At 37.1% G+C, this 22,177-nt stretch overlaps 3 protein-coding genes and 1 pseudogene across 3 annotated transcripts; all 4 read left to right on the top strand.

Moving 5' to 3' along the window:
• Nucleotides 1-549: 549 nt before the first annotated feature.
• On the top strand, nucleotides 550-9,203 carry LOC113774546 (fluoride export protein 2). Its single transcript, XM_027319087.1, has 9 exons — nucleotides 550-933; nucleotides 1,038-1,098; nucleotides 1,549-1,703; nucleotides 3,118-3,540; nucleotides 3,664-3,741; nucleotides 6,435-6,533; nucleotides 7,306-7,498; nucleotides 7,663-8,081; nucleotides 8,400-9,203. Exons 4-9 carry the CDS (start codon nucleotides 3,121-3,123, stop codon nucleotides 8,616-8,618), a joined length of 1,428 nt encoding a protein of 475 aa, XP_027174888.1. The 5' UTR covers nucleotides 550-933; nucleotides 1,038-1,098; nucleotides 1,549-1,703; nucleotides 3,118-3,120; the 3' UTR covers nucleotides 8,619-9,203.
• A 2,292-nt stretch (nucleotides 9,204-11,495) lies between these two features.
• LOC113775785 lies at nucleotides 11,496-14,644 on the top strand (annotated as a pseudogene).
• Nucleotides 14,645-15,348: 704 nt separating this feature from the next.
• Nucleotides 15,349-18,353, top strand: LOC113774832 (kaempferol 3-O-beta-D-galactosyltransferase-like). The gene is made up of 2 exons (XM_027319466.1): nucleotides 15,349-15,961; nucleotides 17,240-18,353. Exons 1-2 carry the CDS (start codon nucleotides 15,463-15,465, stop codon nucleotides 18,112-18,114), a joined length of 1,374 nt encoding a protein of 457 aa, XP_027175267.1. The 5' UTR covers nucleotides 15,349-15,462; the 3' UTR covers nucleotides 18,115-18,353.
• Nucleotides 18,354-20,218: 1,865 nt separating this feature from the next.
• LOC113773593 (anthocyanidin 3-O-glucosyltransferase 7-like) lies at nucleotides 20,219-21,143 on the top strand. Its single transcript, XM_027318227.1, is given in 2 exon segments — nucleotides 20,219-20,680; nucleotides 20,682-21,143. Coding segments are annotated over 2 exon segments (924 nt in total).
• Nucleotides 21,144-22,177: the final 1,034 nt, after the last annotated feature.

Below are 22,177 nucleotides of genomic sequence, written 5' to 3'. Positions count from 1 at the left end.
AAATATAAAATACTGTTTAAATTTGATTTCACTAATTGGTGAAGCACATTCAAATGTGCTCTCATTAAACCGTGTTCGATTCGAATATCGACTAATTTTTTATCGAGTTTGGAAGTTGTTAAATATAAAATATTGTTAAAATTTGATTTGATTAATTGGCGAATTAAATCCGAATGAGCTCTTATCAAGTCGAATTCGATTCAAGTATATAAATCAAATTCAATTTTTATCAAATCCAATTCGAATCATTTAACTCAGTTTTCATCCGACTAAACTTTAGGTTCATTGCTGGGGACGAAACTTTAGGTTCATTATTGGGCTGTAGAACGGCGGACCAATCCCCCTTGATCCCGAAGTCAGTCAAACATGCTCTTGTGACAAAGGGTAATATGTGGCATACAAAAAACGACGTACTAGACGTCATTATCCTCCCTTTTTTTTTTTTTTTGGGAATTAGAAGACGTGGTGCACAAGTAGAAACTTCCCTACTGTCCGCATCCAGCCAGAACACATGCAATCTCTGGAGCGTTCTAGCATCATAAATTTGTAGTCGTCCTTTGAATACCTCCATATCAAGGTCCTAACTTTGTAGTCGTCCTTTGAATCGAATTACGGTGAAACGACCTCGTATTTGTAGCCACAACCACAACTCAGCTTCCGTTGTCCATATATTTCGGCAACTGGCGAGGACTTCTCTTCAACCATCCCGGCCCCAGGTACTAGAAAAAACTCCCAGTAGAGTCCACCGCCGCCGAGGAAGGTTTTCCAGGATTATATTCTCTTATTCCGTTTTGCTTTTGACCCGTTGTTCCCTCCCTCATCAGTCAGTCTTTCTATTTTCTCTCACGCCGCTCCGTTTCTGCCGGCAGCCGCCCTTGTCTGCCTCCGTCGTTGTTCGCATTTCCTTTTTCCCCAACCTGTATTCCTCCCAAGGTTGAATTCTCAGGCAACTTAATTTCAGTGATTTGATTCTTTCCCCTGTCAGTCACTCTCTTTTTTTTTGGGATCTTCTCACTTCATGGGGCTGTTGTCTGCAGCGCTGCACCAGTGCAAAGTCTGGCGGGGAGAGGAAAACCGACATAGAAGAAATAAAAATAGGTCGGTGAATAAGTAAGGAGTAGGCGTGCGCGGATCTTAGCCCGCCGCCGTCTACGAAAGAATAGTTACTACTCCCAAAGCTTTCTCAATATTCCCCGTGTTGACTGTTTCTCATTTATGCATGCTTCGTGTTGGAATTACAGATTACTTGAACATCTTGAAATCCTCTTCTGTTATCCATATTTTAGTAGATTTCTTGTCTTAAATCAGTTGCATCATTCATGCTGCTTGTTTATGCGTCTTGTTGTTTAGATTTTAGGTGATTAATAATCAAAGTCAATTGTTTGTATAATTGATTGATAACCTTTCCTTTTATATCGTAAAACTAGTGATGGTGAATGAGTTGAACTGGAATTCATTCGCAATAGAATTTACCTAACTCTTATTAATTTTGATGGTCTTGCAAGTTGCAAGGCCAATCTTATTTATTTATTTTTTTTCCTCGAACAGCAACTCTACACCACAAATTCCAACAAGAGTACGTCCCCTCTGGCTCCATTCCTCAATTAACTTTCTCCGTTACGTTCATTCTTCGGGAGCCAGACCGCCGAGCCCCTCCCTCCACGCAGCTGGGTGTCACTTCCCTAGCAGCTCCTGTTTAAATTGTAAGTCCTTCATTTGCTTAAAGATCAGATCATACTCGTATCATCATGAACCATTTTCTCTATCTCAGTATGCATACACTAGAAATAATAAGCGTCCGATGTTTGTTTGTGGGGATGAAAATTGAAAGGGTGAAAAACTGGGGAAAAAGTTTTTGGTGTCGTGGGTTGCTGTGGAAGCGTAGGGAATAGAAACCAAGAGATTGTAAAGTGAAAATTTGTTCGATTATTTTTTAATTTCTGGGCAGAAGTGCACCACAAAGAAGATGTTTCTGTTAATTAATTCATGAGTGGGTTTCGCAAAGTTGATGCTTTTACCCTTCGGGAACTGGGAAGCTAGTAACTTTTTTGCTTTAATTGTGATTCTGGGGATTAAGATAAGTACCACTATGTGTGGTGGATTTAGGACTTTTTTATTTTTTAATGGTCCCATGTCTGTTTTAAAGAATAAAAAAGATTTAAAATGTTCCTCTCATTTAGAAGTATCGTATATGGCAAGTGGGTGACAACTATAAGATATCCAACTGGCAAGTGGCAAGTATTACGTTTTCTTTCACCCTTCATAGTTGTGATACGGTCTTGTGTAAGTTTTTTAGTGCTGTTAATTTCGGGGATCCATCCAGTGGTTGTTGAACACTTTTTAGATGTAAAAGCTAATGTAGTGGGTTTTTACTTTTTACTTAACTGTATCGACAAACTTTTCACCTGGCGTAACACAGAAACAATAAAAATGTTTTTATGAACGTGCCATTTTGTACTTTTCTGTCTCCGAATGCCGAAGTTGACCAAGATTCAAGATTTGACTGCCATTTTCTTGTCCTGTTATTTTCTGGTCGTCCTCACTCCTCGCCTTACTTCTCAACGCAGAAACTGACACTTCATTGTTAATATTTTCTCACATTTTAAGTAATTTATTCATCTAATGGTATTGGTTTGAGGTACTTGCACTAACGATGTCGGAATTTGATTGAGAAATCATTAACTCGTTAGCTGACATATTGGAAGTAACTAACTGTTACTTTCTTCATGTTCCTGTCTACAAAGGATCTGACAAGTGATTTGGACGGTTTGGGAGTATGATATGTTTGACTATAATTTTTTTTTTTTGTCAAAAATGTTTGACTATAATTTGTGTAATATAAAAAATGTTAATCATCCCTACCACACTGCTTTTTATAGATGGACTTCAAGATTTGGTTTTTAACATAACATTATGTCTTTTTGGCATCATTTTCTTTCTACGAGAATTTTGACATTTGCTTCCTTATTTTTTTTTGTTATGACTCTTTGAGAGTGGCTGACTGAACATTGGTGTTGGCTCGTAGAAATACTTCATCTCTGTTCTGTTATCAATTGTGTTTGTGGCCTATGGTTTTTGAATTTCCTAAAGAATTAACGAAAGTTCCATTATGTGAAGAAAATGAGGAAGGATCGTGAGGAGATGACTTTGGGTGGACCTAGACGGAGTAAATCATTGAACCGAGCAAGCAGTGTTAAGTCATCTTTAAGAAGACATTCTTTCGGTTCCTTCCATGTTTCACACAACCAGGGAGATGATGATACAGAAAGTGAGGCAGTTTCAGAGGCCGGAGATATAGGGGATCGTGCACTTCACAGCAGAAGATCTTCAGAAAGCGGTAGGGGTCGAATCTCCATTGATAATGTGGTAGAAAGTGGTGTTATTGTTCCCATTCTTGAGGATGCTTCCTTGCAACCTACTGGTTTCTCTCCTCATAAAACGACTACATTTAATACGGAATCTGCCTTGCCATCTTCAACTTTGGACATTGCATTGGGGAGTTCTGCTGATGGAACTGCTCAACTAGAAGATAAAAAGAATGTAAGTTTTCAAACATTATTTGCTTATTGATATTTGTAAGGCTTGTGGTATTCTTGATTTTTAAGTAGGTCCCTTAAAATAAAATCTACCGAACGATTTACGTATGGGATGATTTATATGCAGGAAAATGAGAAAGCAATACCGTGGATATTGGAGTACATTTCATGCCTATCATTTCTTGCTTTATTTGGAATTCTTGGGGTAATGATGCAAATCCCTTTCTATTGTTAAAGTGCTACACAATCTAAACTTTTTCTTCATTTTGTGAACCTTTTGGCACTCTTCTGTCTGGATTAAAAGATTCAGTGACATCTTAATCTTCTACGTTCTCGAAACATGGTAATACATTTAGACGTTATTCAGGCACACTATAGCTCGTTATGCTGTTTACTTTTAGAGAAAGTATCTGCTTTTAGGGATAGTCTCTAAACTGCCATTCAAATTAAAAGCCTTAGAAAAATAATCTCCATTCAAAATAAAAGTCTTAGAAAAATAATCTGTTTAAAAGTAGAGTTAAAAGTTGATCTGGATCATCCGAAGAAGGCTATTGTTCGGATGCCACATGTGCACCTTGTGATGCAAGAGAGAAATTTTTTTTTAAAAAAAGGTTTCTTCTCTTCACTGCACGGCTGCACAATCAAAGTCCCACTTCCTTTTCAAGGCTTAAGTTTTCTGATTCAACTCATCCCATTACTTTTTCACCTCCCTTCACCTTATCTGCTTCATGGCAGCAAGTCAACAAGTTCCTCCATGAATCCGGCAATACCTCAGAATTAAAACACAATTGAAGCCAACTATTCCGCCTTTGGCACCATCACCAATCGTAGAAAAGCTATCATAAAAAATCAGACACAGTAGCACAATAAAATCATCCAAAATCATGCTAATCAAATAGTCCAATTGTAACCCGGAGATCAATGTCAGATTCCAATTGCATTTACAATTGTGTTATTTTCAACAAAGCCTAAGAAATGAATGTAATAGAAGATTAGAAGGTTTGATACTTAATTGCTTGCTGATTATATTGGAATTGCAGCTTAGAAAAAGAGACAGCAAATCTTCTTGGTATTCTGCTCAAATCATAGTGAATTAAATAGGAGCTTGTAAATTTAGTTGGGTGTTAGGGCTTAATGATGGTAGCGGTGGTGAGTAGACGGAAGAGTGAATGACAGTAAAGATTGCAGGAGAAGGTTCAAAAAAAAAAAAAAAAAGGGAATGAGAATAGTAGGGCTGCTGGAGGTCATGGGGATGGAAAAGAAAGAGCAAAATGAAAAGCATGATATAATGGGGTATACGTGCCAACAAACTAATGGAATCCGAACAAATCTTTAATTCAGATGAACCAGACATACTTTTATCTTTTAAAGGTATTCTGCATGTTTGTGACACTTAAATAATGCTTCTTTTAGTCCAGAGGTGAGAAGCACTTTGCTGCAGTGGTGATTCTGTGGTCGGGAAATGTTTTAGATGAAGGATCTTTTACAAAACACAATAACGGTTTAAGGTTGCCAGCAAAGAGCAGTTGCGTCTTTACTTCCTTGAATTTACTAGCTTGAAGCATTTCCGGTTTCCTTTTTTTTTGCTTGAATTCTATTGAGTTTAATTTATAAAACTGAGGCTGAAATAAATCATCAACATTATGGCCTTTATGTTCTGAGGAACTCAAAGGTAATTTATATTTGTTAATTCTTGTAGAAATTCAGTAAAGCTATATGAATGATCAATATATATATCAGGTTTGTGAATTGTGAGTGTAAGGACCATGCTTGGGACAAAGACTCTTGTTTCATAACTGCAGAGGCATTAGTGTATGCTCTGCTACATCAGTATTTCGTGTTAATACTGTTGTCTGGTCTTTCATTCTGGTTTATTATTGAATAAGTTTGTCTATTTTTCATATTGTTCCAATCAGTCTCTGAAGCTCTAGGCTGCTGATTTTGGTCGAGCTTCTGTTGCATGAATCCTAAAACAAGTGCTAGTTTGTCATAGCAACAATATTCTTGCGCCAGAATATTGCTCAGAGAGAAGTTAGCTGTTTCAAAATTTTCAAGCTATACTTAAAGAAAAAGTCTGCCATTTCTTTTATTCTGACTGCATTTTGAAGTGCTTATAGTAGTATTTCATAACAAAGTGTAACGTGTCTTAATAAGGAAGTGCATATTGTCCTCCTTGAAACATTTTTCATGTGCTTACCAGATGTTCTTAAGTTCATTCTATTTTGTTCATTTTTTTGGCTAGCAAAATTGTTTTGCATGCTGGTATTCTCATCCTTAGCAGAGAGATTCTCTATTTCTTCAAATTGAAAAAGTAGATAACATTGACTACCTGGTATGTTGTTTGGCAAGGAGCAATTTTGTCCTTTTCTCCATAGAACCGTTTGTGTATTTTGTTTTTATGGATCATGGCCAATCCTAGATCTGGACTCTTGCTGTGGAGCACTTTTAAATTGCATAAAAACACTTGATCTTGAAATGAAGGAAAAGAAACTTAGAACTGATCCTGTCATTCATAGCATACATATAGTAATGTCCTGCTACAGATCTGGTTAAGCTAAACTCAATGTTATCTGTATGTACAATTTTGAGCACTTCTATAGTTAGTTAGAATCATGTGTTTTTGTTTTTGGTTTTCTTTATCAATCTCTGACCCCGTCTTTCGAAGTAGATGTGAAAGTTTGGAATGATTTGATCTGGTTGTTCTGACATGCGTCTTTTGTCTGCTGACATGAATATTATTTGAATACTTAATCATAATTTGTGGACATTATGCCATTGTGAACAACACTATTTATTTGGAACAGCAATGTGCCAGAAGTTGCTATTGTATTTACAGTTTTGTTGTTGATATTACCTTGTTTTTTGCCCTCTAATATAATTAAATTGTCTGGCCTACAGGTGATCACAAGGTTTTATCTCCAGAAACTATTTGGACCTAGAGTTATTGGTGCTACAACTGACCAGAGCTACATGTATCCCGATCTTCCTTCAAACATGGTTATAATCTCTCTCTCTCTTTTCTTCCCCCCCCCCCTCCCCCTCCCCCAACCTGCAGTGCCGTTCCATTCTGATATGCAGATAAACATCTTCCCAAAATTGATGGTGTGAAGAATTCTTATGGAACAGCCTTTAAGATTTGAGGCATTACATAACTGATAAGATAGAAGCGATGTCTCAGTTTTTTTACTTGGAAAGATTAATTCATGTGATGACTTCATTGTTTGATGCCTATGCAATTGCGCCTCATTCTTGCATAAGTATAAGATACAGAAAAAATTAAACTAATTTTAAGGAAAAATGAGAAACATGAAAGGTAAGGCTTTTCTTTTCTGGTGCAAAGTGTAAAGGAAAGTATTTTGTTTTTGAGAGTTGCATGTATGGGAAGTAAACACCAAGATTGGTAGAAAAGTAGGATATCCCTCTTGCAACATGAAAAAACATAGCTTATGGTTACGAATTTCTTCATTATTAAGGCATACTGCATAAGGTAAATCAAGAGATTAAGTTTTGGGTATAGGGAGCAATTTCGATGCCTTCATCAAGTGGTAGGATTATTAATATGCTGAAATTGTTTGACTTTTAAACTGCTTTGTTGCCACAGATTATTTAAGAATGGTAAGTGGTATATTTAACCTATGAAGCAGTGAAATACCTTTAATTATTGAGTGCTAGTTAATATGCCCTAGACTTCAGTTCCTTTTTTTTTTTTTTTTTACAATTGGATATTGAATAATGATGTTCGAACACTTTTTTTTTTCTTTACCATAAGGTTGGTTCATTCTTGATGGGTTGGTTTGGCGTTGTTTTCAAAGGAGACATATCTGAAGTTTCAGATAATTTGGCGATTGGGTTGACAACTGGTTTTCTAGGAAGCCTTACGACATTCAGTGGCTGGAACCAAAAGATGCTTGATCTCAGTGTTCGAGGTCATTGGGTATTTGCAATACTTGGCATCTTAATAGGTAACATTATCTGCTTTATGTTTAAGCACATTTGGTGTTGTATAATAAGGCGATTCAAATGAATTTTGAGGTTCTTCTGTGGGCTTTTGAAATTGGATTTGATTACAGAGTCTCTTGTCAGTGGATATGGTAATCATGGATTTAGCCAATTGTACTTTTTGCAGGTTTGTTCCTTGCTGCTTACTCGATCATTTTTGGGATTGAAACTGCCAAAGGTTTCAAATGGCTTAAGAAAAGGTTTATTAGAGAAATGAAATTCTTCAGTTCCATATACTCTTGGGATTTGGATCAGTACAATACCTACTTGACGGGTACAGTGGTGCTGCTTTTGATCCTTGGTGTTGTTTGGGGTGTGTGTATAGCTTTCACGAAGAAGCAGTTCTACAGTGACCACAGTCACGCTGAGCTGTTATTGGGTTGCATTGTTGGGCCATTTGGTGTTTGGATAAGATGGTTCTTAGCTCGTCTGAATGGACGTGGCTTAGGGAAAAAACCTGTATTAAGATGGGTTCCTTTCGGTACTCTGGCTGCCAATATCCTTGCTGCTGCTGTAATGGCTGCACTGGCAACGCTTAAAAAAGCGGTAAGTTTCAGAAATGAATTTTGTTGTCTCTGGCATCCTTTGTCCCCATCTTTTCTTCAACATTTGTCTCTTCATTTGTTCAATCTCTATGATGGGGGCATTAACAACTTCATTTAGTTAACAGTTCGTGCGTGTAGCAAAAATTATTACAATACTACTACTAAATGGTCTTAGTTAGGATTATCTACATATAGTTAGTGAAGTTTTCTTGTTTCCTTGCCACGTTTCAGCACTTCATAGTGATGTATTTCCTTCATATTACTCATAAGATGATTATCAATTGCATTTTTATTCTTGATGTTGGATGGTCCAATACAGGTGAATACGGATAAATGTAATACGGTTGCAACAGGTATACAGCTTGGATTTCTAGGCTGTCTAAGCACTGTGTCAACATTTATTGCTGAGTTCAATGCTATGAGACAAAGCAGTCACACTTGGAGGGCATATGCATATGCAACGAGTACTATAGTAATATCTTTTGCTTTGGGTACCTTGATTTACTCCGTGCCTGTTTGGGTAAAGGGATATGATTAGCATTTTGGGCTAGTTAATATTGGGGTGGAGCTACCAGGGGTCATGTTCATAATGGAAGTTCCTTGAGAGGCTATGTGGGTAAATTAAAGACTCCCATCTCACCCTGGGGTTGATGCATTGGGGATCGAACACGACTGTTATTCCTGTGATGATCCTGGCTTCCTATTCTTGCTGCTGTTTGGAAGGGTCCTGTTCTGTGTGTTCTAGAGATGCATAAAGTTGCACGTGGCAACAAGCAGTTCAGCAATTCATGAAAGCAACATGGCTATATTTTTGGTGATTGCATATCAACTTCTGGGCTGCGTTGTTGGTTACGAAAGCTGTATGGTTCTACCTGTGATGTAATATTATTACCCAGTGGCATCTGGTGCCAAAAGAACCTTTGTTCATGTGATCATGGATATAAAAATTCCGATCAGTGGACTGGCTGTTATCTATCTAATATAAAAAGAATGACAGATGGAAAAATCATGCACCTGGAAAAAGTATTCATTTTATTGTTAGGAGGGAAAGGAAACAGATGAAAGGGATGATATGTGCATTTGAAACAATTAAGGATGAATCGTATCACACCCGTTTGTTTAAGCAGTGCTCTGCACAAAAACTTTTACATGAGCAGAAGCAGAGACCCCAAATCCCCGTGGCTGAGAAGTGAGAACTGATGCGTCTGTTTAGTGACTCCAACCACCGCAACCTACCGTTCTTGGCCGAAGAAAGTAACAACTCCTGCTAAACTCTTTTCCTTTCCCCGGCAACTCTGCTCGAACTCTTCTCGTGCACGGGCTGGAAGCCAATAATAAAATGGGCACACGTCTTCATCATATGGACGCACATTTATCAAGACCATCTATCGTGTTCTAAGGTTCTATCGCCATCACTTCCCCAAAGGGCCTCTGGTTTTAGCTTACTGATAGTTAAATTTCTGATCCAATCACCTCAATTTGAGTTAGTGAAGATATTAACCAAGACTCAAAAAGCACGGTATCCTATTTGAATCCCTCATCCGTACTTAAAATATTTAGGAAAACAAATAAAAACTAGTTTCAAACAGAACTCAAGGCACTTGAACTATCCAACTCAAATCATGATAAGTGAGTCCAAATCAAATAGGGCATTGCAGAATACGGATTGAAACTTTAAAAAAAATCAAAAGCACCAAATCGGCTTCACATCCTCAATATCAAAGATAGTTCTGGCGGTGGATTATTTGATTTGTAGCCAAAGCCCAGCCAAGTGACTGACTGGTAGACTGGTAGTTGATGCATTGCAACAAACATTCTGCCATTTCCTAAGCTACTGATAAAATTGAAAAGAAAAAAGAAAAATGCATTTCTACTTCACCATCCCATATTGAGGTGTTTACATTTCCTTTTTGGCACGCATAGCTAAGCATTTGGACCAATCTTCAATTTGGCATTAATTTTTAAACTATAAAAGTACTAAAGGATGCAACTCTTTGAACCAATTAAATGACAAAACTTATACATGCAACCCAAATAGAAAAAACTTTGGTTTGAATATTCTACAGCTCGACTTAAGACCCAAACACTTATAGTTAATATTAGCTTGACAGGTGTGTTGTTTCTGGTTTTTTAGTTGGTAGGTTCCGTGATTTGTTTTAGCCTTTTAGTTGGTAGTTTGGACATGATTATGGCCTTTTGCTTGAGTTGTATCATCACGGGTTTCGTTCAGGACGGGGCTCTCTTGGTGTGTCAATTGTATAGCCTCTGTTTTTCTGCGTGCAAGTTGTCTCCAGCCGCAGAAATTAAGAAAAGCTGTTGCCTCTTTCTTCCGTTGATTTTCTGCGCTTTCTTGATTGACGGGTACCATATATGGTAGACTGGTAGCCGATGCATTGCAACAACCGAACCGCGTCCTCTTACTAATATGAAAAATTGGGTGGATAAATATGGAGAAGATGGCAACCTAATACGTTGTGACTTTTTATTGTTACATCCCATGGTTCAAAGTCGCGGTCGCGGTCGCGGCTTGGAACGTTTCACATCGGTCTCGGCATATCGGTCACGGTCTCGGTGAGACGCAAATTTTAAAGAATTTAATATTCTAAAAATTGTTAATAATATAAAAAAAGTATGTTAAACAAAAATAATAAAAAATAGCCAAAGAAATGGCCGAATCAATCCGTCGCGGTGTAACTCGGCCGATTTCTCGTCTTGACTCGGGATAACTCGGAGTGACTCGGTGTGACTCGGCCGAGTCAATCCGTCGCGGTGACGTCTCGGCCGATTTCTCGGCGAGATGAGTATCTCGGTCTCGATTCGTCGCGGTCTCGTCTCGGACTAGGCCGAGACGGTGACGACTCGGCCGAGTCGTCTCGGTCTCGGCCGAGTCTTCGAACCATGCTTCCCACACACCACCTATGGTGTACTTCATATTCTTTTCACGTTTCCATACTTACCGGATGGTTACAACAGTTCTAAATCTCCATATGGGCCATATCTTATTAATTTCACTACTATTAAATTGTTCATCTATCGTCTACGCAATTACCTTTTTGGATCAAGAGCCTCACGAGTTGATTATTGTCTATAATTGAAATCGGTTCGTGTAATTTTTATGACATTTGGTATAAATTAGTACAATTTTAGTGTAATCACCAATTTAACTACTGTATGAGTTGATAAATTCAAATTTACACTCAAATTATACGAGTTCCATCAAAAGTTACAAAAAATAATATGAACCTGTTTGAAGTGGACAGAACTGAACGACCCCTTTCACCATATGGAAACAGTCGTACTGTCTCCATCACCGAACGATCCTTAACTATTAGTCTATTACTTGCTCCTTCACTCCAATGTTCGAGGGGAGGAAAATCTACTATTTATACCGTTCAAGTTCAGGGGAAGCCTAAGATTCCTACCATTTGCTACACTTCTGATAAAACAAAGAAGCATGTTTACTTCATCATCCCATGTCGCTGTATTTACATTTCCTTCTGGAACACATGCTGCTCCGCTGCTCCATCTTGTACGTGGACTAGCTGCCTTGGCACCGCATGTGAAGTTTTCATTCTTTGGCACCTCTGAATCCAACAACTCAATCTTTTCGGGTTCGAAACCATTTGAGTTTGATAATATTAAGCCTTACAACATCTGGGATGGCATCCCTGACGGCCATGTTTTAACTGGAAATAAGCATTTGGAAGCCATGGGGCTTTTCATTAAGGCAACACCTGATAATTTTGTCAAGGCTGTGAAGGAGGCAGAGGAGGATGTTGGTATCAAAATTAGCTGATGCTTTCCTTTGGTTTGCCTGTGATCTAGCAGAGCAAATTGGTGTGCCTTGGGTACCATTTTGGACTGCTGCATCTTGCTCTTTATCTGCTCATTTGTACACGGATGAGATTAGACACCTACTTGCTGCAACTGGTACCCTCTAGTCTGTTGGGTAAATTGTAAAGGACTAGCAAATATTGTAACAAGAATTGGCTTCAAATCGTGATAGAAATCACTTTCCTTTAGGCTTTATTTGTCCGGTATAACGTGCAATAACCTTGGACAAATATCCTTTAGGATAAGATGAAGTTTTGTTTGTCTTAAACTCTTGCACAAAGCAAGACAAACCCTTTGTGAACTAAGGAGTGCTTATGAGAGAGTAAGGATAGTAGGAAAGTGATTTTCTGCAGCAAACCACTCTCTACTTGACCTCTTTATATAGGAAGATTGTTTGGGAAACAAAAGACCCATTAAACACTTGTATGAATAGATTCAAAGTATTGTGTATGAATAGATTCAAAGTATTGTGTACACATTCATGCACTTTAATTCATGCATCTCATGATCATTAGATCAAAACATGAATCTATCCTTTCATTCAATAATTCCCATATACATGAATACATTCATAAATGAATGTACATTTTAGAAACATTCACAATACTATACATGTACCAAAAATTAATGAATATACATTAATTACATGTATGTACATCATACAAATTTTGAAAAGTTTCCAACAATCTAGTCTCTATATAATTGTCTTTAGTAAAAAAAAAATCTAGGAAAAACAACATAACAAGTCTTTTACATTGGCATCTTAATTTATCTTTAGAAAATTTATACTTGAGCTATCTTCATTCTTCACAACACCAGCTTAGAATAGCCGTCAAAGAGCTATTTTTGTCACAAGAAACTCTTTTGTTTTTTTGTCTTTTAAATAACTGCAATCAACTGTACCAAATAAACCAACAAAACGGATTATATGCTTATTTTGGTACGTATCATCCAGCGGCAGGCAGGGTGTCCTACCCATGGGGGCTGTCGCCCCTTAACTTTTCAGAAAATTCATTTTAGCCAATATAATTTTGTAGAATTTTACTTTTGACTCCTTGCCGTGTCCCTTAAAAAGATTTTAGTACTTAACTAAATTTTTTAGAGTTCCTTGTGTTATTACTTTTCCACAGAGGATTTCTTCTTTTAAGCATTGGTAGAATTCTACCATTGGTGTAACTCTTGCCCTGTTCATTCTTTTTGCCTAGGAAAAACTCCTCCAATTGATTTAGTCGCTACTACGAAATTTTTGCCACTTCGTCATCATTCTTTAAGATCAACCGAAACTAAAAATTTTAAAATTCTTTTTAGTAAATATAAGCAGCAAAACCATAATTAGCATCCAATTTGCTCCATCTTTACATTTTGTGGGAACAATAAGTAAGATGGGGAAGAATAGCCACACAATAATTGGGAAATTTATTAACTATCGCCATAATGTGTAACTTATAAAGTCTGAAAGCTAATATGGCTGACACTGTTTTTGTAAAAAACAATTCCTTTGTTCCATTTGAAAGCCCTATGGCAAAGCAAGAAAAAATGCATAAATCGTGTTTAATTTGACTTGGGGTATATTTTGTCTTATGAATTTATCGTACCTTGTTCAACAAAAATGAAATGTATGCAATTCACAACATTACTTTGTCTATGTTCAACCAAAATGCAGAGGAAAGAGACCAGACTCTTGAGTTGATCCCCGGATTGCAAGGAATAAAGATCAATGACTTGCCCAACGAAGTTCTCATGGATAATCAAGAATCACCATTGGCTCATATGGTCTACAACATGGCATTGAATCTTCAGCGAGCAACTGCTGTTGTGATCAACTCCTTCGAAGAGATAGATCCAGCCATCACAACTGATCGCAAGTCCAAGTTCAAAAAAATTCCTCAACGTTGGCTCTTCACCCTTGATTTCAACCTCAAAAAAATCGACTTCAACTGATGAGAATGATGAATGCCTATCGTGGTTGGACAAGCAAGACTCTGCATCAGTCGTGTACATTAGCTTTGGCACGGTAATGAGTCCGCCCCTTGATGAAATGGTAGCTTTAGCTGAGGCTCTGGAAGCTATTAAGGTTCCATTTCTGTGGTCATTGAGGGACCATGCTAGGAAGCTTTTGCCAGATGGATTTATCGATCGAGCAAGCAAGAGTCATGGTAAATTTGTTGCATGGGTTCCTCAGGTGCTAGTCTTGGCACATTCTGCAATTGGAGTATTTGTAACACATTGTGGCTGGAATTCTATTCTGGAGAGTATTTCACATGGGGTGCCTATGATATGTAGGCCATATTTTGGCGATCAAAAATTGAACAGTTGGAAGGTACAAGATGGATGGAGAATTGGTTTGAAAATTGAAGGAGGCGTATTTACCAAGAATGGAACAATCAGTGCCATACAACATATTTTGTCCAGTGACAAGGGTAAAACAATCAGAGAGAATGTTCAAGAGCTTAGAGCAAAAGCCTCGGATGCTGTTAAACCAAATGGTAGTTCGACAAGAAATTTTGAAGAATTATTTGAGGTAGTAACAAAGTCTTGAGTGCAATGTGTTGCAAGCACGCCTACTCCATGTAGCCCATTTACAGTAAGTATGCTCGCTTATTCATTCAAGAATTGCGAGCTGATTTTATGGTGTTTTGTTTAGGTGTAGGAAAATTTATTCTCCAGTAATTTTCATTTTTATTAAAGCCTCTCCTTCTACCATATAGTAAGGACTGAAGAAGCAATGTAATTGAGGTGATTAATATGGTCTCAAATTCTTTAGACTTTATAAGCAACTAGAATTTTTTTGGGGTCTAAATAAGCAGTTAGAAGTTAACAGTTGGGATTTGGGAATTGAAAAAAAAAAAAAAAAGAATTGATATGCAATCGGCCTAATAGAAATCATTGAAAGGCAGGCCCGGGTGCGGCAATGTCCAAAACAACACCATAAGCATTGATTGAACTCTTGATTGGAACTTCGGACTGGAAAGTGGGTGGATGAAGTGCATTTGCAAACCCTGCAGATGATGTTTCTCATTGATTGGAATTTCGGATTAGGGGTTGAAACCTCAGCAACGTGTCTAGTGCATGGCGTTTCCTCCTACCAACCTCTCTTCAAACTTACTCAACCCGAATATGAAAGAGCAAACCTCCTTAAAATCTTCAACTACTAGGCTACTCATGCATAATAAGCGTTTGAATTGGCTATCTACCCTCCTTTAATTTATATGAAAGGGAAAAATGACGTACGCCCTTTTAATGTTGAAAGAAAAGACTTGCTGTATAAAAGTGGTTTTTTCTGAAACACAATAATAATATGTGTGCAGATCACTACATTGTACAAACATTAACAATTAGCTACTAAGACCAAAATTAATCACTACAAGTTAAATTGCATGAATAATTTTTTATTCTAATTGTGGTCATAAAGAGCAAGAGTAGGAAAAAGGTGTGGAAGAAATTCTACCTTCGTACCGCTATATACGTAACTCTAATCTCTGCTACATTCGACGCATAATTGCTCAAACCTATAGACTGCGAGCAAAAATTATCACTGCCCTTGGAAAATGACTAACATAAGTTCCTCAAGCCAAAAACATGTTGCGGTTCTTGCATTCCCCTTTGCGACTCATGCAGGCCTTCTCCTAGGACTCATAAGTAGGCTAGCAAAAGCTGCCCCAAATGTAACGTTTTCCTTTTTCAGCACAGCCAAATCCAATGCTTCCCTATTCTCATCATCATCAAACATTGGTGATGATAACGTTAAGGCCTATGATGTCCCGAATGGGGTGCCTGATGGCTATGTTTTCGCTGGCAGGCCAATGGAGGATATTGATCTTTTCTTGAAAGTGGCACCGGAGAATTTTAGGAGAGCTGTGGAGGCAGCTGAACGGGACACTGGAAGGAGGGTCAGCTGCGTGGTAGCGGATGCTTTTCTCTGGTTTTCCTGTGAGATCGCGGAGGCAAACGGGGTTTCTTGGGTGCCCGTTTGGACATCTGCAGCAGGGTCTCTGTCCATTCATTTCTACACGGAACTCATCAGGCAAACTCTTGGCACTGGAAATGGTACCATTCTTTTAATTACTCTGTGTATTTCCTTGGTCATTATGATTATGAGCATGGATTATGAGCATGATCAATCAGTTCATCAGTAAACGTACCTAGCAATTAATTAATTATGTTATTCAAGACTCTAGAAGGTTAATTAATGGTAGCAGAAGGTTAGAACACGAAATCTGATCAATCGACCTCTGCTCGGCATCTTAGTTTGATAATCTATGGTTGCCACCTGGTTAATGGTTAATTAGGTCGGTCTTGTACTTGCATTGTCTTAATGGTGTTTTTTCTCAATGTTGCGAAAGACAAACAACGTAAAAGTAATCAAAATGGGTGACATATTTGATGATTGTTCTTTTCTGGCAGTCAACTATCACCGTCATCTTTTGTTAGTTTTTGATGCACATCTTATCTAACTTGACAAGAAAACGGCAAAATTAAGCCGATCAAAATTGTTACGAGTCATACCTAGTTCATAAATCCCCATTTCATTACCTAAATATTTCAATAGGCTCAGTTTTGTATATCAATCAATACTTTTTGTTAGTTTTCGATGCATATTTTTATCTTACTTGACAAGAAAATCACAAAATTATCTCCTTTTGGACCCTGTTTGGGTGTTCTGAGTGAAAAGAGTAGATGGTACCCGTGACAATAGAAAAGACTTGATCAAATTATCTCCTTTTGTCACGACTGGACAATTGCTGATATCTATTAATATCTTTTCTAATACTTTTGGGTGAAAAAAGAAAGAATTCTTTTCATCGAGTGTTTTTCTTCTTTATATCTCAACAGATGTGAGGTCATAAATTTGCTTTTAACCTGTAGTATTTCATTGTCTCTCCATTTTTGGTTGCACCTGGCTGAAAAGGATTTTCATTAACTACTCAATTATATCCCTTTTCTTTTCCTTTTTGCAGTCTCGATACTCGGCTTAAAGTTGTTTGTGTTACTTACTGAATTAAGATGACGTCCAATTACTGAATTACTGTGTGTTTAGGGTTCTAAGCCACCGTACCCTTTGTTGTGTGAAAAAAAAAAACATGTTACCACAAATTCAAATACATGGTGGAAGTTTGTCAACTTGGAAAATCATAACAGATTAGTTCTTTCATCGCAAAATGATCTTAGTTTGACTAGAAATGAATTTTGATAAAGGGCTTAGTGTCAACTGAGATATGATTTTAGATTGTGATTTGAAAAATCTATTTTGTTGTGTTTTCAGCTGCTTGTGACGTAAGAGTTGTAATAGAGGGTGACATTCTATGCCTCGTTATGATCTTTTAGGCATAGCTGGACGTGAAGATGAACTTGTTAAATTCATTCCTGGATTTTCTGAAGTTCGGCTTGGCGATTTGCCTAGTGGAGTAGTCTGTGGGGACATGGAATCCCCATTCTCAGTCATGCTCTATAAGATGGGACAAATCCTACCCCGAGCAAATGCTTTGCCAATTAACTCCTTCGAAGAATTAGACCCCCCAGTCATTGAAGATCTAAAATCCAAGTTCAAGAATGTCCTCAATGTTGGCCCCTTCAACTTGACATCTCCACCTCCATTGGCTAATATCTCGGACGTGCACGGCTGCATTCCATGGCTAGACAAGCAAAAACTAGGATCTGTCGTATACATTGGCTTTGGAACAATGGCAACTCCTCCGGCCCACGAGCTAAAAGCATTGGCTGAAGCATTAGAAGCAAGTAATACTCCATTTCTTTGGTCGCTTAAGGACAATTTTAAGTCCAATTTGCCAGATGGATTCTTGGAAAGGACAAATGTCATTGGGAAAATTGTACCATGGGCTCCTCAGGTGCAAGTTTTAGCTCATCATTCCATTGGAGCTTTTGTAAATCACTCTGGATGGAATTCAGTGGTGGAAAGTATAGCTGCTGGTGTTCCAATTATTTGTAGGCCATTTTTTGGTGATCATCAGTTGAATTCTTGGATGGTGGAAAAGATTTGGAAAATCGGGGTGAGAATCGAAGGTGGTTCGTTTACAAAAGATGCAACAGCTCTAGCTCTTGAACTAGTTTTGTCAAGTGCAAAAGGGAAGAAGTTGAAGGAACACATTTTAACCTACAAAGAGCTTGCTCTGAAGGCTGTAGGACCAAATGGGAGATCTACTAAGAATTTCGAAATTTTGGTAGAGATGATCACCAATTGACTAAACCCTTGAGCTATGAAGGTAAGGAAGTTGGTGGGGAGTCCGGGAGTTTTCGTTTAGGAAATTGAGGGACATGTATTAAAGTTTTTCGTACAATAGTTTCTGCTAAGATGTTGTGTTTAATTCCGGGGATTGCTCTAGCTATGTCCATCTTCAATAATTGCTGGTGATGAAGTTTGTATATACTGCTGTACTAATAAAATGATTAATCTTGTATTATTGGATATTGGAACATAAAACTTAATGCTACTCTCAAGTAGAATGTTAGGGTAAAGGGATAAGCCAGAAAGATCCATCAATTGAAATTGAACAGATAAGAATGCATAACGCCAGACTATATCTTCTATCCTCACCCGATAGCTTTGGGAGACTAGACGGCTGATTCTGTATACGATCTTTCCTTTTGCTTGTGTATTTGCTTGTGGGGTTGTGACTTGTGAAAGGAACCCAGGCCAACTTGGGGAACAAAATCTTTATTTTCTTCAAGGTTATTCTTCAAAATTCTCGAGGACGTAAATCAAGAATTTATAACACGAGGAAAGGACAGTACCCAAAGAAAGAAAAAAGGGTTTACAGACTACCAAAGAACATCGACTTCCAAAGGATTTTTGTAAAAATCAACTTCTTCTTTCTTCTTTGGGGTATTTTTTTTTTCATTTTTTTTGGTGGTGGGGAACAAATATCGCGAAGTGTTTTGAGGAAATAATGGGCTTGCATTGCAGGATTTGGACTGATTTTCGTTCCAGTCTCATGCTTTTCATTTTCTTAACATTAAAAAAAAAAAAAGACAATGTTTGCTTGCGGAAGTTTCAAAGACAGGCATTATATTTACATATTTGATGAATGTAAAAAATGGGAATTTTTGTGAATTCTTTAATCACTTCAATCAGTAGATTGTCACACGTTTAGAGAATCAGGACAGGCAAAACCTCTGTACCTTACAAATTGGACATGAAGAGCAGTATCTTGCAGCCGACTTTGTCAATCCAGTTAGTTTTAGAGAGATATCTGACTAATAGCTTCCCTTTTTCAGTTATGGACAATCATGTTATCCGGAGAAACAAGAGATAAAGCAGAGCAAATAAACCTGAAGTGTAAAAGGGCCAGGTAGTGCTTTCAAAATATACTGAAATCATGCATGCAGCCCCCTCCACCCTCGGGACGGAATTATACCTGTCATCCTCGGATCGAAGAAGCTTTCTCCTAAGTGGGAAAGTTGGGTAAAATATATGATCTCAACTCAATTGAATAAAATGTGGTAATTTTTTGCATTCTCATAACCTGAGAGTCAACTCAAAATGCATAGCATTTACCGCGTTAGAAAGATAAATTTTCTAAGCCCTACATACTACAGAGTCACTTTTGACAATCAGAACCAAAGTATAGGGAATTGGATAAACATACTTTAGATTTTTCATGTTTTTATCATTTTCTCCATAAGATATTTTGCATTTCTCAACCCTCCTGTCAAATTAGGTCAGTATATACACATGATTTTTTATTTTATTTTTCAAAACCTAGGTTAGCATGCATTCATTCCATCGCAAATCTAATGTTTGTTATCAGTCAGCATATGCCATGTTTTTAGAGTTCTTTGTGTTATTAATTTTCCACAGAGGATTTCTTCTTTTAAGCATTGGTAGAATTCTACCATTGGTGTAACTCTTGCCCTGTTTATTCTTTTTTGCCTAGAAAAAACTCCTCCAGTTGACTTAGCCGGTACTACGAAAGTTTTTGCCACTTCGTCAACATTCTTTAAGATCAACAGAAACTAAAAATTTTAAAATTCTTTTTAGTAAATATAAGCAGCGAAACCATAATCAAGCATCCAATTTGCTCCATCTTTACATTTTGTGGGAACAATGAGTAAGATGGGGAAGAATAGCCATACAACAATTGGGAAATTTATTAACTATCGCCATAGTGTGTAACATATAACATCTGAAATCTAATATGGTTGACACTGTTTTTGTAAAAAACAATTCCTTTGTTCCATTTGAAAGCCCTATGGCAAAGCAAGAAAAAAATGCATAAATCGTGTTTAATTTGACTTGGGGTATATTTTGTCTCATGAATTTATCGCACCTTGTTCAACAAAAATGAAATGTATGCAATTCACAACATTGCTTTGTCTATGTTCAACCAAAATGCAGAGGAAAGAGACCAGACTCTTGAGTTGATCCCCGGATTGCAAGGAATAAAGATCAATGACTTGCCCAACGAAGTTCTCATGGATAATCAAGAATCACCATTGGCTCATATGGTCTACAACATGGCATTGAATCTTCAGCGGGCAACTGCTGTTGTGATCAACTCCTTCGAAGAGATAGATCCAGCCATCACAACTGATCTCAAGTCCAAGTTCAAAAAATTCCTCAACGTTAGCTCTTCACCCTTAATTTCAACCTCAAAAAAATCGACTTCAACTGATGAGAATGATGAATGCCTATCGTGGTTGGACAAGCAAGACTCTGCATCAGTCGTGTACATTAGCTTTGGCACGGTAACGAGTCCGCCCCTTGATGAAATGGTAGCTTTAGCTGAGGCTCTGGAAGCTATTAAGGTTCCCATTTCTGTGGTCATTGAGGGACCATGCTAGGAAGCTTTTGCCAGATGGATTTATGGATCGAGCAAGCAAGAGTCATGGTAAATTTGTTGCATGGGCTCCTCAGGTGCTAGTCTTGGCACATTCTGCAATTGGAGTATTTGTAACACATTGTGGCTGGAATTCTATTCTGGAGAGTATTTCACATGGGGTGCCTATGTTATGTAGGCCATATTTTGGCGATCAAAAATTGAACAGTTGGAAGGTACAAGATGGATGGAGAATTGGTTTGAAAATTGAAGGAGGGGTATTTACCAAGAATGGAACAATCAATGCCATACAACATATTTTGTCCAGTGACAAGGGTAAAACAATCAGAGAGAATGTTCAAGAGCTTAGAGCAAAAGCCTCGGATGCTGTTACACCAAATGGAAGTTCGACAAGAAATTTTGAAGAATTATTTCAGGTAATAACAAAGTCTTGAGTGCAATGTGTTGCAAGCATGCCTAGTCCATGTAGCCCATTTACAGTAAGTATGCTCGCTTATTCATTCAAGAATTGCGAGCTGATTTTATGGTTTTGTGTTTAGGTGTAGAAAAATTTATTCTCCAGTAATTTTCATTTTTACTAGTAATAGTTCACGTGCAAAAATTTTTTAGATACTAGTATAGTTTCATTTTTAGATACTGGTAAAAATTTTTTTACTAGTATATTATTCTTTAGATACTAAATTTTTTTTTTGAAAATTTGATCATCAGCATCATAATATAGTATTTTTATGCTATTTTTTTAAAAACTAGTTACTTTTAAAAATTTTATTAAATGAAAAGAGACAGAAAACATTCTAATGTAGTTGTCCTGAGGATTGAATTTGGAATCATGAAGCAAACACTTTTTGATTTATAGCTTGAGCTCTAACATATCAACTATTGATAATATCATTTTTACCAAAATTATTGTATATTTATGATTCTATTGCATATAAACCATAATCATCACAATTTTTTTTATAAACGAACAATATAATTAAGTTAGAAAAATAAACATACATATAATTTGAATTCTTTCATTTCTTTGTATTATGTTAATTTTATTTCTGCCAATAATAGGGTATAAATGATCCACCACGTAAAGTTTTTTTGGCTTGCACATTCTGACAATTAAAATTTTATAGATAGAGATAGTTGGAGTTTTTCTATTTTTCTTTTCTTTTATTCATATTATTTGCAAAATATCCAATGCAAAGCAAAAGCAAAAAGTATACTTTTTTCATATGAGCACAATATTTTTGGTTTCAGTATCAGCTTTTTTGATGATCACGGAATTGGAACGAGAATTGTGGCTAATTAACAATTTTAATATTAATTTTTTGTCTACTGCAGTGTTTTATTTTTTAATTTCCAACTTTTAATCCATAGCCACTATCATTATGATCAATTATTGGAATGCACTAAATCTGTCTAATGACAATTGTCACCATAAATGAAATTTACTTAATTTAAAAAATTTCATTTCATA

The sequence above is a fragment of the Coffea eugenioides genome, chromosome 6 (assembly GCF_003713205.1).
Source record: "Coffea eugenioides isolate CCC68of chromosome 6, Ceug_1.0, whole genome shotgun sequence".
In the NCBI taxonomy this organism is placed as follows: Eukaryota; Viridiplantae; Streptophyta; class Magnoliopsida; order Gentianales; family Rubiaceae; genus Coffea; species Coffea eugenioides.
Note: the sequence above shows the minus strand (reverse complement) of the source record. Positions and strands in the feature narration are given on the sequence as shown.

What these genes read in the sequence shown, in the direction of transcription:
- LOC113774546 (XM_027319087.1), top strand. Translation starts at nt 3,121, where the DNA reads ATGAGGAAGGATCGTGAGGAGATGACTTTGGGTGGACCTAGACGGAGT. An exon ending in AATACTTGGCATCTTAATAG is followed by an intron (nt 7,499 to 7,662) that starts GTAACATTATCT and finishes TACTTTTTGCAG; the next exon opens with GTTTGTTCCTTGCTGCTTAC. An exon ending in TGGCAACGCTTAAAAAAGCG is followed by an intron (nt 8,082 to 8,399) that starts GTAAGTTTCAGA and finishes GGTCCAATACAG; the next exon opens with GTGAATACGGATAAATGTAA.
- LOC113774832 (XM_027319466.1), top strand. Translation starts at nt 15,463, where the DNA reads ATGACTAACATAAGTTCCTCAAGCCAAAAACATGTTGCGGTTCTTGCA. An exon ending in AACTCTTGGCACTGGAAATG is followed by an intron (nt 15,962 to 17,239) that starts GTACCATTCTTT and finishes ATGATCTTTTAG; the next exon opens with GCATAGCTGGACGTGAAGAT.